Source organism: Strongylocentrotus purpuratus, unplaced genomic scaffold (genome assembly GCF_000002235.5).
Source record: "Strongylocentrotus purpuratus isolate Spur 01 unplaced genomic scaffold, Spur_5.0 spur5_scaffold_7, whole genome shotgun sequence".
Lineage (NCBI taxonomy): Eukaryota > Metazoa > Echinodermata > Echinoidea > Camarodonta > Strongylocentrotidae > Strongylocentrotus > Strongylocentrotus purpuratus.
The window spans coordinates 6,346,548-6,364,527 of NW_022145613.1; the positions used below are offsets into that span (position 1 = coordinate 6,346,548).

General features: G+C 38.1%; 2 protein-coding genes across 2 annotated transcripts; one reads left to right on the top strand and one right to left on the bottom strand.

The window, feature by feature from the left end:
• The first annotated feature begins 232 nt into the window (after positions 1-232).
• LOC100889327 (cell death protein 3) lies at positions 233-9,946 on the top strand. Its single transcript, XM_030973706.1, has 9 exons — positions 233-382; positions 3,315-3,588; positions 4,093-4,326; positions 5,245-5,360; positions 5,658-5,840; positions 6,627-6,867; positions 7,274-7,564; positions 8,010-8,119; positions 8,365-9,946. The coding sequence occupies exons 1-9, from the start codon at positions 314-316 to the stop codon at positions 8,503-8,505; spliced, it is 1,659 nt and encodes a 552-aa protein (XP_030829566.1). The 5' UTR covers positions 233-313; the 3' UTR covers positions 8,506-9,946.
• A 505-nt stretch (positions 9,947-10,451) lies between these two features.
• LOC115919934 (survival of motor neuron-related-splicing factor 30-like) lies at positions 10,452-17,462 on the bottom strand. Its single transcript, XM_030974656.1, has 7 exons — positions 17,362-17,462; positions 15,650-15,715; positions 14,853-14,998; positions 14,082-14,169; positions 13,472-13,548; positions 12,934-13,060; positions 10,452-12,310 (listed from the first exon to the last, which is right to left on the bottom strand). Exons 1-7 carry the CDS (start codon positions 17,422-17,424, stop codon positions 12,161-12,163), a joined length of 717 nt encoding a protein of 238 aa, XP_030830516.1. The 5' UTR covers positions 17,425-17,462; the 3' UTR covers positions 10,452-12,160.
• Between the last annotated feature and the right edge of the window lie 518 nt (positions 17,463-17,980).

The window sequence follows — 17,980 nt, forward strand, 5'->3', positions numbered from 1 at the left end:
ATAGCTTTCTAGAGCACTCGCGATTATCAAGACAGACAACATCTCGAAAGAAGAAGAAAAAAATCCATCCGGTTAGAGGAGTTATAAAGAATATTTTGACGGGCTTATTTTCAGTGAAGATAAACGTAGTACCCGGTCGAACATAATCACCGAATGACGTAGACTGCTTTTAGGTATAGGTAATAACATACAAAGCCTCATCTAGAATACACATCTCGTATCTAGCTACACAGTGGGTATCAGCATAACATTAGCATCGCTTCTTATTGAAACCTGGAATCGTGCATCCCATAAGAGTTTGCTAAACGGAAGGATGTCGTTTTTAAAGGGCCTCGTGAACATCATTAATGTGGTCGACAAGGCGACGAACGACGAATTCGAGGTAAGAAAAATAGGAGGGAGGAGAGAGAGAGATAGAGAGAGGGGCATAGAAAGAGGGAGAGGGAGGGATAGAAAGGGGAAATGGAGGGATAGAAATGGGAAATGGAGGGAGGGAAGGAGGGAGAGAGATATAGAGAGAGAGAGATAGATAGAGAGAGAGAGAGTAGGAAACAGGTAGAGAGATAGAGAGAAAAGAGAGGGAGAGAGAGCGAGAGATACGGAGAGAGAGAGAGAGAGAAAGAGAGAGAATGGAGAGCACAATGGAATGGTACATCAACTCTTGCTGTATTCAAAATATTTTGGGACGTCTGATTCTTGATACCCGGTCGACATCGCAGCTATGGAAGACAAAATGAACCTCCCGATCTTTAGAAGAATTCAGGAGTTAAAGAATAACAGGTTGACAAATGGGTCTATGGCATAAAACCAGCTATCTGCAGTTATAAAAAGTGTGTTCATTTTTAAAAATAAAATAAATGATTATTTCCTGCTTCTCTCTCTCTCTCTCTGCCTCTTTTTCTCGGTTAACAATGTTAAATATGTGATGCATGGCCCTACGTGCTATCAGTGTTTGTGATATGGTGTAATATTGAAGCCCTAAATTGAGCTTCAAAATAATCATAAAGTGCCTTAAAAAAGTAAAAAATCTCATTTTCCCCAATAGACTGTGCATGTATTCGAAAACAAATGTTGTCATTTCAATTTCAATTCATCAATATCTTGATAATCAGACAGGCGATCGGCTTGTAAATGTCATGGGATTCCTGACTGACACAAAGGTATATCATTGCAGCATGAGTTAAATCCATAATTTTCTTTCAGAATCTAAGACAAAGATACCCAATCCCTTTAAAGGTACTATGTCCCATTTGCAGGCCAAAAAATAAAAAGGTTAACTTCCAACGACATTTGAAAGATAATACTAATTTACAACTTCCCTCAAAACGAAAGGGCTTGATAATGTCTTTAAGTGGGAAAATAATGAGCGAAGTTGTCGAATCGACTTTAGTAATTGCAATCATGTTAGTAATAAGTCTGATTTTCAGACCCTTGTACCAAGGGGTGTCGATTTGTATCCGTGGTTGGGGGGGGGGATGATAGGTGCCCAAATATTTTCGGCAATGGATCAAAGCAACCAAGAGGTACAAGCGTGTGGCAAGTTGCACCCCTCCCTTCCAAGTTATTAACTTTTTCAATTCACTCTCGATAAAGATAACATTTCAGAGAAAATGGGACCCATGTTAGTCCCACGTGGACTTGCTACCTGGGTTATTATCCTCTCAGGCGCGTACCAGGATTTTATTTTAGGGGGCGTGCGAATCACTAACAGAGCGCGCTCCCTAGGGGTGTGGGGGCAGGGGAATCAGGTTCTCCTTCCTCCGGGCGTAGCGCGGAAGCTCTGACGTTTCATTAAATTATTAAAGAAAGAAGACGATTCGTTGTACCATTCTCGACTCATAATCCTTGTCTGAATTCAGTTCCACCCCCCTCCCGCGCAAAGCGCGGAAGCTTTGACGTGTCATTAAATTATTAGAGAAAGAAGACGATTCGTTGTACCGTTCTCGACTCTTAATCCTTTTTCTTCCTATGTCCTCTTCCTTTCTTCCTTCTCTGTCTCTCTTCTTCTTTTTTTTGGGGGGGGGGGGGTGCCCCCTCGGTACGCGCCTGTATCCTCTCTGTCTCTCGTTATCTCTCTCTCCCACTCTCTACTTCTTTTTTTCACTTTTGCGCTTCGTGCTTAACATTTAGCTCGTTGCTTTTTAACGCTGCGGCTTTGCATTTGGCGCACTGCTTGATGCTGTTGATTGAATAAATTGAATAAATTCATCATTTCCTGATGAAGTGGTATGAGCGAGAATTCAATTTATTCTTGTTTCATATACGGTTGTCTCATTTACTTCGTTTTCTATTTATATATATGCGAGTAATAACCATTAACTACTCTCATCGGGCTCTCATCATTAATTTTTCTCTTCATTTTTTTTATGGTGAATTATTGGGGGGATGATTGTACAGGCCACCCCCCCCCCCAACTTGAAATATTGAGGGGGGATATATATATCCCCCCCCCCCCGGGATCGACACCCATGCTTGTACCGAATGGTCGTACGTTTATGCCTGCGCAAAGATTCAATCAGTTTAATTTTGGCCATTACAAGAAGTGGGTTAATGTTAATGATGTAGACAAAATGCTCATGTACCCTACAGCTCATTTCATGTATGTTATAAACAAAGAACAATCTGAAGTCAGTCACTCACTCACTAGTGTCTGACGGTGAAGTCTAGAAAGTAAACGTTTTTTGGGCATAATTTGAATAATAAGACACTGATAACGTTTAAATTCTACAGATAGGATTATATACATGACATATTCATATTCCTGCAAAGCTCTACAGAATTTGATTTTGGCTGTAAATGGAACATAGTAAAGCTGTACCTTTAACATAATTGTATGTTATCTGTAAGCCTACTCCACCACCCTTTCCCCAAGATTGTAGTCGAATGGTTCGAGCACGATGATTAAAAATGAATGTTGAGAATTCGATTCCCGACGTGACATTACAATTCTTAAAAATTACCCTTCTCGACCAAGGTGCATGAACTAGGTGTAGGCCCTAGGCATTTGAACTTTGGCCTGTAATTATGCACTATGTATCAAGGATCCTCGATATAATATAGTATAGCCAGTGTAGTTATTTCGAAAGAATGGAGGCGATAATTGTTTCGGTGTGAAATACGCTACACACATCATCATCATCATCATCATCAACTTCAGGTGGCGCTGTAAAGCGCTGCTGTGGTCTTCACGAGAGCACGCCATGCAACTCTTTCACCTGCCATTTGTGTTGCACTTTTCACACATAAGGATTATCGGCACAATTTCGCTTGCTTTCTTTCCCTCCACTTCTTATCTGTTCCCATGCGGCTTGCAGGTAACGAGGGAGGGTCGAAGATTCAAGATACTGGTTCATGGTCGCTTTCATCACCCGTCCGAACCCTGGGTTTACGACGTCACCGCCACCGATGTGATCACGGGAACATCGGAGAAAATCAGGCACTTTGACAGGAAAGAAGACGGCGTGAACGAGGCCACCAACGCCGTCCTCCACGCTTTGAGAGAGAAAGGCGTGGTAGGAGGTGTTCCCATGGTTACCACAGAGGACCGTGGACAGATAGCGCTCGCCTCACGGAGTGAAGGCATTAACCGTAAGAGTCTCTCTCTCTTTCTCTCTCTCTCTCTCTCTCTCTCTTTCTCTCCCTCCCTCTCTCCCCCTCTCTTCCCTGTCCCTCTCTCATCATTTCTTATTCTTTTCAAGGGCTCAACCGAATTCACTATTTTCATGTTGATTAATTGTGTTTAATTTGAAGTTACAAATGTATTTAATCTCTGATGTGATTTGAATAACGTCATTCCCACAGACAAGTCAGGTGTCATCGCAAAAGATGTAGGAATATTTTTCAACAAAAAAATTAATGCATAACTAATTATTATGTGCTCACTATGAAAGAGAAATATCGCATCCATAAGGTTTCAATGTAATAAGGCTTCAATGTAATTTGGAAAACATGTTGTTTTATCTTCTGTTCCAACTGGACTCTTTGTCTGTCTTTCTTACACTCTCTATTTCTCTCTCTCTCCCTCTCTTTTTCATTCTCTATAATTATGTCTTTCTTACTCTCTCGTTATATTGGTACATTTCATTACAAAAGAAGCCTTGCTGAAAATGCTAGCCAAGCAGGGCTTCATGTCTGAGCCGAACCCACCGGCCCCTCATGAACCCAGATCACCACCTCCAGCATATCAACATGAACCCAGATCGCCACCTCCAGCATATCAGATCATCCAATCAACATCACCCAATCAGCCAAGTGAAACAGCCTGCCCTCAAGTGAATCCTGTTAGTTCTCAGACGTCTCAGAAAGTTCCCCTTACTGCCCATCAAGGTAACATTGTGATAACATAAACAAGTACTTCAATATGATCGTGATTAAAACTTTCAAATTCTTTTAAGCATAGACTTAACAGGTAATGCCTTTGCCCGAAAAGAGATTTTAATTTTAAGACGGTTTTGTCTTGGGGTCATGGCACGGACACGACCCCACCCTTAGACAGACATGACAAACGGAAGGTACATAAGAACGAATTTGAAATTAATAAATAACTATAAAATACAGTGATCCGACCAAATCTCTGGAAAACAAATGAATCTTTCAAACTATTTTTTTCACTTGTGTAATAATGATTATGCTTGTGTTTTGTAACACAAAATATTCATTTACCATGTGAATGAACTTTTCTAATAGTAATAGATCCAAATACAAAACAATGGGAAAGAAAAATTGCTGCTACCCCCTTCCACCCCCAAGAAATAATATTCTCCAGAAAATAAATGTCTAGTATTCACTATTTATTCTAGGTACAACCTCCCCCCTCCCCCAACATGTATGTATGACGATCCCGGATCAACTTTTATCGAAAGTAGAAATAGCTTGCTTCTTGAAAATAAGATGATGATGTTACATACATAATCTTTTCACGAAACCTGATTTTGCCACGACTTAAAGCGTTACAATAATTAATGGTCACCTTTGACGCTCTTTTGTTTACGTTCGGTATAACGATTTAAATTTGTTACCGCCACACTTTCAATACAGTATGTTATCTCCTCAAACTCTTTTCGTAATCTGTAACATTTACTTTGATTACCCAACTTTTCCTTTTCTACTTCCCTTTCAAGCCTAATTTGGTTTCATGTTTTACGCCGTTTGTTATTGATTAAGTTAGTGCACTTTTTATTAAAAAACCATTTGTAATTCAACTATTACTATTATTATTATTATAATCATATATTTTAATCTTAGTCGGGGAAGCACCAGCAGTATTTCAGTATGGCATAGAACCTGATGTAGATGGCTTGTACACTTCTGTTCTGATTCCTCCCGCCCACCCTGATCAGGCGCTGCTCGATCCCAGATCTGTAAGTATACTTTTATGGCAGATATATTCAAATATTACTTCAATCTTTCGATGGATTGTATCGAATCATTAAAAACAGGGGTTTTATGCAATGAAAAGGAAAAAAAATCATAACAACAAATAACGTTCTGTGTATGGAGGGATGGGGGCTATAGAACACTTTTTGCAGTCGTAATCTTCATCCATGCTTATTTAGTAATCTCTAAATTAGATTGGACTACACTAATTTTATTGCAGAATTACCCATGATCGTTTCTTCATCCAAGTCCTCCTTTTTCCACTAACCCTGATTCTGCAGACATACGTCACATGGGAATCACCAAGAAAAGGACTCGTCTACATCTTAAACAACAGCCACTTTCCCTACCTGCCTGATAGGTCGAAGTTGAGGCGAGGGTCAGATGTCGATCTCCAGAACGTCAAACATGTATTTTCCCAGCTCGGCTTCGAACCACTGGTTCATCAAAATCTCACCAGGGTGGTAAGTAGGAATATATTTTTTCATTTTTATTTTTGACCAGCTTAGTAGTCAATCATGTTGTGGTCGACCATGCGTTGTCATGCCGTGATTTGGCTTCGGATTACTTGGTTCCAACCCTGATTCGGCATTTATGATTGATTCTCTCTATCCAGGTGCAGTAAGTAAGATACCATATATTTAGTAGCGTAGGTCCAGCCTGTAAGGGGGCATTGGTGTCAGGGAGGGGGGGGGGGCACGTAGTGGATGATATGAATGTGGGCGATCAAGTCCAGCGAGTGTAGGGAGGGTATGAGAAGGGGTCGCATCATTTTCTTTTTACGTCGTCTCCCACTCTTCTTTCTTTTTCAGTCTCTATTTTTGTCTTTCTTGGGGAGCTGTGCCCCCCCCCCCCCACAGGCCCACCCCTCCGTCATGCCCGTTACTGATAACTGCATTGAGTCGGGAGAATGAGAGAATAATGGAACAATAATTTCTTTCAGTAGACCTGCTAGCATTCAGAAAGTATGCCCCTGATTACTTCTGAATACTGACAACAGTCATGTGTTTCAACACTGATTCCCCCATCCTTCCTCTGAACCCGTGTAGATAAAAGTGGAGGTGTGTTATGTTTACTGTACCTGTTGGAGTGTTGGTACAAGTTTTCAATTCAATTTTGTAATGTTTGCATTCATGATCGCTCAGAATTATTAACAATGAAACAGACTCGATATTCAATTCCTCGTGTACAATAGTGCCTTTGTGGTTGAGTGTGTTTTACACTGTGTCTCCAAATGTATCATTGTGTAGGAGATTCTCAGTACACTTGACGAGACTGTTAATCGGATCAACGCAGAGGGCGACGCTCACAGTTCATTCTGCTTGTTCTTCATGAGTCATGGCAATTGGGAAGGCGTCTCGGGTACGGATGCACGCCCTGCAGACCATCGTATCGTCACCAGGGACGAGATAAAGGCCAAGCTTACTGGTCGAAGATGTAAAGCTCTTCTTGGGAAACCGAAGCTTATTTTCATCCAAGCTTGCAGAGGAAGTAGGTTTCAAGACAATGTTGTTCATTGAAGATTTCAATATAATATATATAATTTCCTCGGATTTTCGGTTTTCTGTTACTGTTGATATAGTATGGAACTAAAGATATTGAATAGTTATATAATAACGTAGAACCACAGCGAATTGATATAATGTACTGTGCACATAAAATGAAACACAAGATCATATTCAAAGTACATATTATAATTGGTTGAAATTCAAAATGCTTTTGCTCCTGGATGATCGAACTTGTTTCAAGAGGACACAAGAATTGAGACATTCATCCCAAGTAGTTTTCGCTCTCTATTCGGTTGTTTGGTACAAGAGAAAAAATATTAATCTACCATTCCGGGAATGATAGACAATTCCACTTTCTTTATAATTATGCTCCTATTACCATATTCTAGATGCATTTACTCGTAATGCTGATGAGCTTGACGCCATCGGGAAGTCAACGACAGAGGTCCAGGACGAAGAACCTCACTTCGAGATGGACTACGTATCAGCGACACAACCACTGCGGAGCAAGGAACAACCTTTCGAAGTGGATTTCGTACCACGGGTCACTCCGACTCCGTCACCTGCCATCGAGCTAGATTCCCTGGACAGTCCTTTCGGTACAGTCCACTTGGATGTTGATGGGGGCGGAGAGCTGCCTAATAACTCTGATATATTTGTGGCCAATGCAACCTCGAACGGTACGACGTTACAGTTGGTATAATAGTTCGTGTATATTAAGCTAGAATGGACAAAATCAGCCTCAAAAAGCTTTACCTGGCATTATAATTATAGGTTACCGGATAACGAGTATAACGAAAATAACGAAAGTCATAAAACTCCTCCCAAAACCAAGCACGGAAACTCCCCCCCCCACCCCACCCCCAGGACCAATGTTGAGGGTCAGTTGGTTGGTTTGTTTTCCTGACTGCTTAGCAATTATGTGTATGCTTGTAAGTAAGCAAGTCTGGAATCTTGCGAGGTGAAAATCCCTATAAGAGAAAATGACAAGGAAATGAGCCCTAACTGGTCGTTAAACGTTGTAAAAATATAACTGTGGTTTTCTCGTTTTGAAAAAAGTGCATTCTTACACGTTGCCATGCGAATCGTTCTGTGTTTAAAAACCTCGTTATGTTTTTCTTCTAGGGTACTACTCAATCAGGATGCGGAGGGAAGGGTCATGGTTTATTCAAGCCATCTCAGAGGTCTTTCTAGCGCATGCACACGAAGATGATCTTAATGAACTAATGAGGAAGGTGAGACACATTGTTGCAACGGTGTTTGTTTTATCAATTCGTGATATCTGTCTTTCTATCTATTGATCTATCTGTCTATCTGTCTACCTATCAATCTGTATGTATGTATGGATGTATGTCTCTCTATTCATATATCTACTCATCTGCCTTTGTGTCTGTCTGTTTATCTATCTATCTACGTAAATATATATTAATATGTAAATCTGTCTATCTTTCTATCTATCTATCTATTCATCTATATACAGGTGACCTGCCTTGTGACCGAGAGCTACCGGTCACAGTTCTCGGATGAGGTGACGAATCGTCCTTTTGAGGTGCGTCAGACTCCCGCATACGAGTGTCAAGGGATGCGAAGACGATTTTACTTTCTGCCCAAGTATCCATAACATAGCAGCGTCATCCTTTTTAAACTTGCACACGAGGCTGCTGACGTAGAGCTGCGTCAGGTCAGAGATTGGTGCGACCTTTGTGTGAGAGTAAAATCAAACATAAGTGAAATAATAATGAACATCGCAAATAATTGACTTGCAATACTGGCGTATGCGCTAATTGCCGTCATTGTGGCTAGATTGGCGCAGGAAATAACCCAATCGAAATGACGCCTTGTGTACAATGGGCATTTACAGGAGATAAAACAAATAACCGTGTTCCTCTTGAAACAAAATGACAAATGGTGTTTCAGTGCTGATTTGGAAATATATAATAATAATAATAATCCGTTTTTTTATATGGCGCTCAATCCACCGATCCAACGATGTGCCTAAGATCTTTACAGATATATATTTGTTTCTAGTAATTCTGAGGCTCATGCTTGATAACTCGTCTACGCTCAACTGCCACGATGTAACTATAACAAAATTACCGTGTTCATCTTGAAACAAATTACATTGTCGTAGCTACAGGGGATGGGGGACGTGCCCCTCCCGAAATAAATGGCGAACAGTTATATCTAAAAAATAAAGGTAAAGGTGGAAATGAGATGAAAGAACTCACTCCTATAATCGACGGCTCTGAAAATGGGCAATCTTAAGACGGCACTATCACAAAAATATAAAAGAAAAACGAACAAACTAAAACTGAAAGTATAACCCCATGCACAACTGGAAAGCATAATGCTTTTGGAGAGATGATGACGAATGAAGTATAGATAAATGATAATTTAATTTGAAAGTTATAGGCATCTTTTCCATTCTGAAGTATATGTTGATCATTATCATGATTAATACAATTTTCTACGCTGTATGATGTTTTGTACTTTGTTGTATGAAACTAATGATATTTGTGTTGGGTTATGGATTTGGTTTTGTTTCCTAGTTTTTTTTTATCACTATTTTGTAAATTTGTTATTTGTGCTATGGGTTCACCCGTAAACCTGTAGCCGCTTGCTTTACAGGGTACAGCTTCATACTTAATTTCTCGATATGTTCAAAGATTTCATGAAAGAAAGAAATTGAATGGAAATGTCTCTCTTTCCACTTTCCCCAATCTTTCTTCTCCGTTCACCCCTCAAAGGCTCAAACTGTCACAAATGCATTTATGTGGACGAGTTGACTTTAAAGTATTAACTTATATATAATTACCCCTATTACAATAATGGTTCTCTGTCTGTATCTGTTATAGCTGTGATATCTCCTTGGTTTAAGTCCGTTTGTAAGAAAATTATGTTTTCAAGGACTATACATAATTATATTTGTATACGTAATATTTTTTCCGTTTCTACATACGTTATACTATTTAATGTTACAGTATTTGCAATAATCGCTCATATTTCCCGTTTCTACACAGGGTATACTATTTAATGTTATTGGTAATAAATAATAATGTAAATAATCTTTTGTTAAATGTATAACTCATGTTTTAATATAGCTGTCATATATCCTTGGTTATAGTCCATGTGTTATAAAACTATGTTATTAATGTTGAGGACTACATTATTGTACGTAATATTTTTCCCTGTCTCTACATACTTATTTAATGTTATTTGTAATAATCGCTCATGTTAAAACATTTTGTTTGTAGATTATGCAGAATGCAACCTTGTGTTGCTTTGCATGAATGTTTTTGTTTGTTTAATAAATACAATTTTTAATTGAATTGAATTGTTTTGAATAGCCCCATATATTCCAAGTAGAACTAAATATGCTTATGGTTATAGTGCTATCAAATTAGATTTTAAGAGGGTTTATGTTTGAAATGAACTTCTTTAGTACAATACAAGTATACATTATACACTCCCCAATAATATCATTCTCTCTCCTTCTCCCTCGCTCTCTCACTTCAAGATTAGCTCGTCTTCTGATAAATTGAAAGATTAAGAACCCAGCGCAAACAATCATATTAAAACAATGCATTTATTATATTCAATATATTTACAATCCAGATACAGGATACACATTAATAAATATCATAACAACATTTGCAGATGTAAATGTGTGATTACTCTCAACATGGGATCTCACGCTGAAGCATACTGTCAGTAATATTTTGATTTAGAAAATAGGGCTTTACAATGATTGGGACTGAACTGTGTATGGAGGAGCAATAAACAAGGTATAATTACAGTATGCGAGTTAATGCCCTTAAAGGAATTGGACATCTTTGTCCAAGATTCCTAAACATAATCCTGGATTTAGCTTATGCTGCAATCATAATTATTAATCTTTAGGTCAGTCAGGAATCCCATTACGTTTACAAGTCGATCGCTCATCTGATTATCAAGATATTTATGATAGGAATTTGAAATTTCAAACTGATTTCCCAACGGGTTTTATTACACTACAGTTTATAGGGGAAAATGAGCATGGTGAAACTGGCCCTCAAACATTTTTTTAAATTTTTTTTCATCATTTTGAAGCGCACTTTTTTAGGGCTTCAATATTACACCATATCACAGACGCTAATAACACGTAGGGTCATGCATCTCAGATTTGGCATTGTTAACAAATGCCTTTAAAGGCTGGCTGATCAGACCAGTCACCAGAGTCCGATCACAGAGTCCATCCCTTGACCAACTCAAATACGCCTAATAATGAACATACATATAGTGTGCATTAAATCAATGTTCAGTGGAACATCTCTTCTTACAGATTCCATGGCACCAAGGAAGCTACCTTGTAGCTTCGGAAACGTGTTACAAAATTGTTTGAAAAAAGCAACCAAACAAACAACAGAGTAGAGGGCACTCTTGATACGAGCAGGAATACAATGAGGCTTCGTTATAACTTGACAATTTTCTATGGTTTTCCAAATTTTCATATTTTAGTTTACTTACCGTGACATTAGACAAAGAAACAATATGTATAGATACGGTCTATATGTCTTGTTTCTCATAAGCTTTCAAATTTATTTTGGGGTTCAATTTGATACTCCACTTTCTACCATTTCATAATCTCACTGCCTTTATATGCCATTTAAGAATATTCTTCAAGTTCTTTAGAAATGACTTCATGATTTCATATCATTAAGTTTTATTCTCTATTCTCTAACCCGTTATTCTTCGATGCTTTGTTTTCTTCTCTCAAAAGATTACTTCCTGCGCAGCATGCAACTTTGTGATCCTTGTCATAGTAATTTATTACCGTCCTTCTCCTCCATCTATCTTTCCACGTCTCTAACATCACCTTCTCAAAGCTTGGCCTTCTACCTGTGTTTATATCAGTTTGTTCACATCATCTAATGCTACGGTCACAAAGCTTCGTACGAACAATAATTTCGTACAAATCTCCGTTTTTCCATTGTCTTCCTGAATTCCATTGCCTGAAAATTGTTCGTACGGCGTTCGTAGCAGTTCGTAATCGCATTTGTGACTGAGGCTTAACATCTTGTCTTTCTGGTTTTCCTCCCTTCATGTACCTCTCCTTTCTGTTCAGTCTTCATTGGTACTACTCCCCTCAACTCTCCAATTCTATACATTTCGTTCTTCTTCACAGCATGTCCATCCCCATCCCTTCTGTAGATCATTTCCTTTTTCTGTTCACTTCCACTTCAATCCTACGCTCACTCCATCAAACCTATGGTCCTAGCAGCTGTCCTTGACTGCTATCATTTTCTCACAACATTGTGTTTTGGCATCTTGAACTTCGTCATCGGTTGACCCCCGACCCCACAGGTTCCGACACCCACTTTACCATCAGTGACATCGGGAGAAGCAAAGATGCTCTTCTTGGTAAAACCCTTCTTCCCTTTTGTGGCCTGTAACATTAAAGGGATTGGCAAAAAAAAACTGGTTAAAACATGAGTTATACAAATTGGTAAATATATCAATATTTATACATTTCCATACATTATAACTACATACATATACATTGCCATACGTTACATAATCCAGAGCAAAGGGGGATTCGTAGCAACAGAAAGGGGGAGGGGGGGGGGGAAGATATATTAATAAAAATTATCATATCGTCTTGCAAGAAGAACGCAAAATAACTATAATAATAATAATTATAATAATAGGAATTTCTCTAGCGCTGTCTATCTAGAAATTTTATTCCGAGGCACATTTATTATTACCCCGGCTTTAGCCTAGCTGCCTTTACAGCGCTCCAGCATTTCAAGGAATTAATTCCTGCCAGGTGCTCACTTACGTCACCTGGGTCGAGTGTGGCAAATGTAGGTCAATGTCTAGCCAAAGGACATTAGTGCCGTGGCGGGACTCGAACCGCGGACCTTGTGATCAACAGTCAGGCGACGTATCCACTCGATCACGACACCTCTACTATATATCAAGTACCGGTACATAATTACTAGTTGCAGTTGGTTTCTCAAATTGAACTGAATCATGTTGCTATATCTGGCATGCATGCTGGTCATCTTACCTTACTGCTGAAGTTAACCCATGATTTCTTCTGGTCTTCATGTAGCTGCTCCTGTTGCTTCATCCTATCAGCTTTCTTCTGCTGTTTCTTTTTCTTGTATTCCCGCTGTTTGATAAGCAACTGTTTCCTTTTGAGTGGAAAAGACCAAACAAATGTGATTGATTCAATGCTCATTATGATAATGAGCATTCAAATATGCTCTATCCATCCACAATACAAACTGTGTTTGAATTATCTATCATAATATGAATACTGTGCTAACTTGTAACGTGATAATTAAGTTGGTATTTGAAATCCTTCTGGCAATCAAGCACTTTGGTGCTATTATTACCCTAATCATTTAATCCATATCACACATAAAACGGGGGCGTGTCACAAAGCCTTCTTTCAATGACAAATGACAAAAATCAGTGACAAATCTGCTGATAACCAATCAGAAGCAAGGATTTCACTAGCTTAAAACAAACACTGTCATTTGTCACTGATGACAAGTTTTGTGAAACACCCCCCTGGATTGCTTGCATAATGTTTTACTTACTTTGATATTGATGAGTCTGATGATGGAGGTTTTATATTTGACTTGTAGTCTGCTGGTATATCCTTCAATTTGGATAACTGTAAGAGAAACAACAGCAATGCAATAGAACTTAGAAGACATGAGCTAAAGTCTGAGTAGGATGTATACAGGGTACATGAATGGCAGAAGCTAGGAGCTAGCAATGATTTGTACAATTAAAATGTACTACCGGTACTCATTGTTTAATTTACATGATGCAAATTGTGTTCAAATTATTTGAAGCAACATTATTTCTTCAGCCTTTAGACACAGATATATGTAGAATAAATGTGGATAAAAAAATATTTAAAAATTCTATTTCAACATATAAAGTAATAATCATTTTGTTTAAACTTGTCAACATTTAAGATGTTTTAACATTTGGATACATTTGTAGACAGTTTCATCAGGGGGGAAAACCTTCTTCTTAATTTTGAAGTACAATAACAGCTTTATTAAAGCTGGTTATATATGTCTAAAACAGCAAAAAGATGGAAAACAGAATTTCTTTTATCTATTGTCTGGCAATTCTGTTCAATATAAAACATTAGAGTGATAAAGACATATTTAGCAAAGCACCAGTTTAGCATACCTGTTTAACCTCCACATTCTCGTAGACATCAAATATAACAGTGGCTGTAAGCTCATCATCGATCTTGTCTATTGTTGCAGGGTAATACCTGAAAAAGATTGACACAAATACAGGTAGATAAGATTACATACAGTAAGAAGTAAATGTGAAATTGAATTCAAATTAGGGGGTAACATTAGAGTACCAATACTCATGGATATAAAATATACACACTAACTAGAAACTATCAAACATTGGCATAAACTTAATTTGATATACAGTCAAATCTGCTTTAGTGACCACCTATCTACCAAGACCACCTGTCTACAACAAGCACATTTTTTGTTTCCCTTGAAAATGGTTTCTCATTGAAACATGTACCAAAGGAATCTGTCTACAAAGACCACTTTTTTGTGTTTACCTTGGGCGGTCGCTGTAGACAGGTTTGACTGTACAAGTCTAAATGTAAAGAATAAAGGTTACTTGGATGTTTTAACGGATGAAGTGCACTCACATGAAAGGGTTTTACATCCTCTGTGTCAATGTGCAAAGTTTTAATTTTTTGACAAGACAAGCTTTGATACAAGGCCTCTGTCTCATGAAACTGTCATAAGTCGTAAGTTGGTCACCCCAATAAAAACATTTGTGAGGAAATTAACAGGAGTTTCAATTTCAATGTGCATGTATAACGGTTTCATGAGATGCTGCCAGCGTTTCTGTCATGATAATGGTGCACACAAGTTTTCTAATGTTTCATTTGATAACACATTCATCATTGCTTCTACTACTCACTGCTGCTCCTTGCTCCAACATGCTAAGCACCTGTCTCCTACATTCCATGGATGTGTGACTACGGGAACATCTTCTGCATCTGGTTCAGCTGAGGTACTGGCTCCCTGCGATGATCTGAGGAGATCTGATGTGAGTTCTATAACGTCCTATTGCCAAAACATGGTGAAAAGACATGTTTAAACCCTGATAAAGCTTCATATCACGATAAATACTAATCAACAGTAAATTGTCCAAATATCAGAGGGGTCACAAGATCATTTACAGACTCCAACTGGAAGTCTAACAAAGAATACGCTATAAAAATACATTGTGACAATTCATAATTATTATTTGAACCTCAATCAGATAGATTTTGCAACATCAAAATTCCCATTTATTTAAATAAGCGCTTTCTTTAGAAGTTCTGTTAAATGGTGTGTTCTGTTATTCTATATTTTGAGGTAGTCAGTTTGGTGGGCATGTTGCTGATTAAACAGAAAGTAATTATCCTGCCAAGCTGCCAAACCTAATAGGGCAGTATAACTATCAAAATGGCTTTCAGTTGCATTCAACACTAAAAAAGTATGCGTGTGACGGGTGTGAGGGCCTTACAGTTATATCTCACCGCAAAATATTGCATTTCCTCATGTGGTAAAAATGGCAGGAAATAAATAAAATCTGTTCAATCAAAATTTATGACTTATTAAGAGCTACTTAACATCAAAATCTCATGCATCATGGGGATAAATCACTTTGCAGTATGCTAGGCGCTTTTTTTCCCCTTGTTATTGTTAAAAGCAAAAGAAATTAAGACTTACCCCTAAATCATGCTTTAGTTTTAGAAGTTCTTCATTCTCTGGATCATTTGTTAAGGCTGCTTCCACCTAATCAAACATGGGGAGAGAACAATGTACAAGAGTATAAGCTTGGTTTGTAGTTGTTTAGTCGATTTTCTCAAGAAAGAGTAATTTTTGGTCCATTTCACCATGGCACCTCACATCGAGGCCCAGCATATATCATCCTCCCAGCGAAGCTTCGACTGGGACCTTCTACTTCTTGGTGCTGCTGAGAGGGACTATCACGCGCGTGCGCCTTATTACACAAATCCCTATTATTGTTGGGCAAGTATCAGATTGGCAACATGTAAACAAAGCTTTTTCACGTACATCAGGAAGATGTGGAGGTAAGCAAGCAAATTGCTATCGCTCCAGTATCAAATTTTTGGTTGAATATTTGACCGATTTCAAAGTGCTTTGTACGAGTAGAAAGAAAAGTCCACTAAGCACTAGCAAACTCTGAAAGGTAGCTTGCAAGACAAGCTTCGTCAGGAGCAGGAATGTGTGATTACGAATGCATTTGAGATTTTGTTTACATCACTGCGCCATCTACACATTCGTAATGGAGTTATCACAGTTTTTCCTTCATTATCATTTTGCCTTCGGCGTAGACTAGAAGGGATGAGATTGATTTAGATGACTCCATGCGCAGCGAGAGTTTAACACGGCTTGCAAGATTTTCAACATGGATGTCGATTTTGACCCATAATTTCTTTAAAAGGGACCATTAAACAGATTATTTCAGTCAAGTTAGTAAGTGGAACCGATGTACATGTATTATAGCCTAGGCCTAATTTACAATTGGATATACACGAGGTAAAATGACATTTTGGGGGATTTTTGGGGCATAACAATACGACCTGAAATGGCCGTGGCGTTATCAAGGGAATGTGTATAGACGCTTTCCGTCTCTAAAGAGAGAACCGACCCTACCCCAATAAGAGGCTAACGAACGAAAGAGACGGAAAATTCGGTCTAACCCGGTATGTGCTGCGCCGCTACCGCGCATTTATACTTTCTCTTCCCTATGTTGAATCAACGATATAAAACATGGATTAATTGGTTAAGGACAAGGAATCACCCTTTTTTCCTATTAAACTAAGACATCTTCAAATTATAATTGCAAGTGGTTGCTAGGATGCCCAGAGCATTCGAAAAACATTGATGAACCTCAGTTTAAATTTAATTTGTTAGATTTCAAAGAAATAAATAGTCTAGATCTAGAAGAATGATCTAGATCTAAGTTAGTAGGAACAAACCTGCTTTTTGAATCGTTTCCCGGTTTACATGTTTACGATTTAGGATTCCTTCGGCAATAGAGCTCCCTGCCTTCCTGGAGTTAAATATAACCTAGCCCTGGTTTAACTTGAGGCTACTATTAGAATTATGATTACAGTGCATGGGCACTCACTCAACATGTTCAATGACAATCCCTGAACACACACAGACCGGTATTTAGACTTTTTAGTATTGGTACTTGCTTACCTTTTGCTCACATTCACGCTCATTGACTCAGCTCAGTTCACACAACAATGCAATGCAATGCCAATGGTCACTCAATGCACAATCAGAAAGGCACTTGCAAATCCATTCTAATTAGAACATCCTAATCATATTTTTTAAAATGTTAAAAAATCTATGATATCAAATGAAAGTTAACTTTAGTGTCAAAATAACTCATCGTAAGACCTTACCTGCTGTAACTGAGCCTTGTAAGTTGCCAAATTGAGAGCGTATTCGTCGCTGTTGGACGCCATTTTCAATGAATTACGGTATCGCTTAGATACAAAGCAAAAAAGAGATTCCAAAAGAGTTAGAACTCTCTGCTACCAGATCGTTTCGCTCGTATCGGCTGACAAAAAAATGCATTCGTATTTCATTTCATTTACTTTTTAGATCGGCATAAAAAGGCACATCTGAAAGATACAAAATGAACAAATTTTGAGAAGCCGTTCCTTAATGTTTTGCTTATTATTATCATTAATATTATTATTATTGATAGACTATTTTCTTCTTGTACTTAATATCATTTCTATCATCAGTTTAATGTTGTTATTATTATCTTTAATAAGTAGTTCTTTTAATTTTCTTATCTGTCTGTAAATATTACTATTTTAACTTATTAATTTTATACATGTCTGTAAGGGACCCCACTGGAAATAAGCTCTCGAGCTTTCGTGGGTTATCCTGTTCAAGCTGACTTATTTTTGATATGTTATTATTGTATATTGTTGTATGTTGGAAGCTTGTCGAATAAAAATCAATCAATCAATCAATCAATCTATTATTATTATTATAATTAATATAATCGTT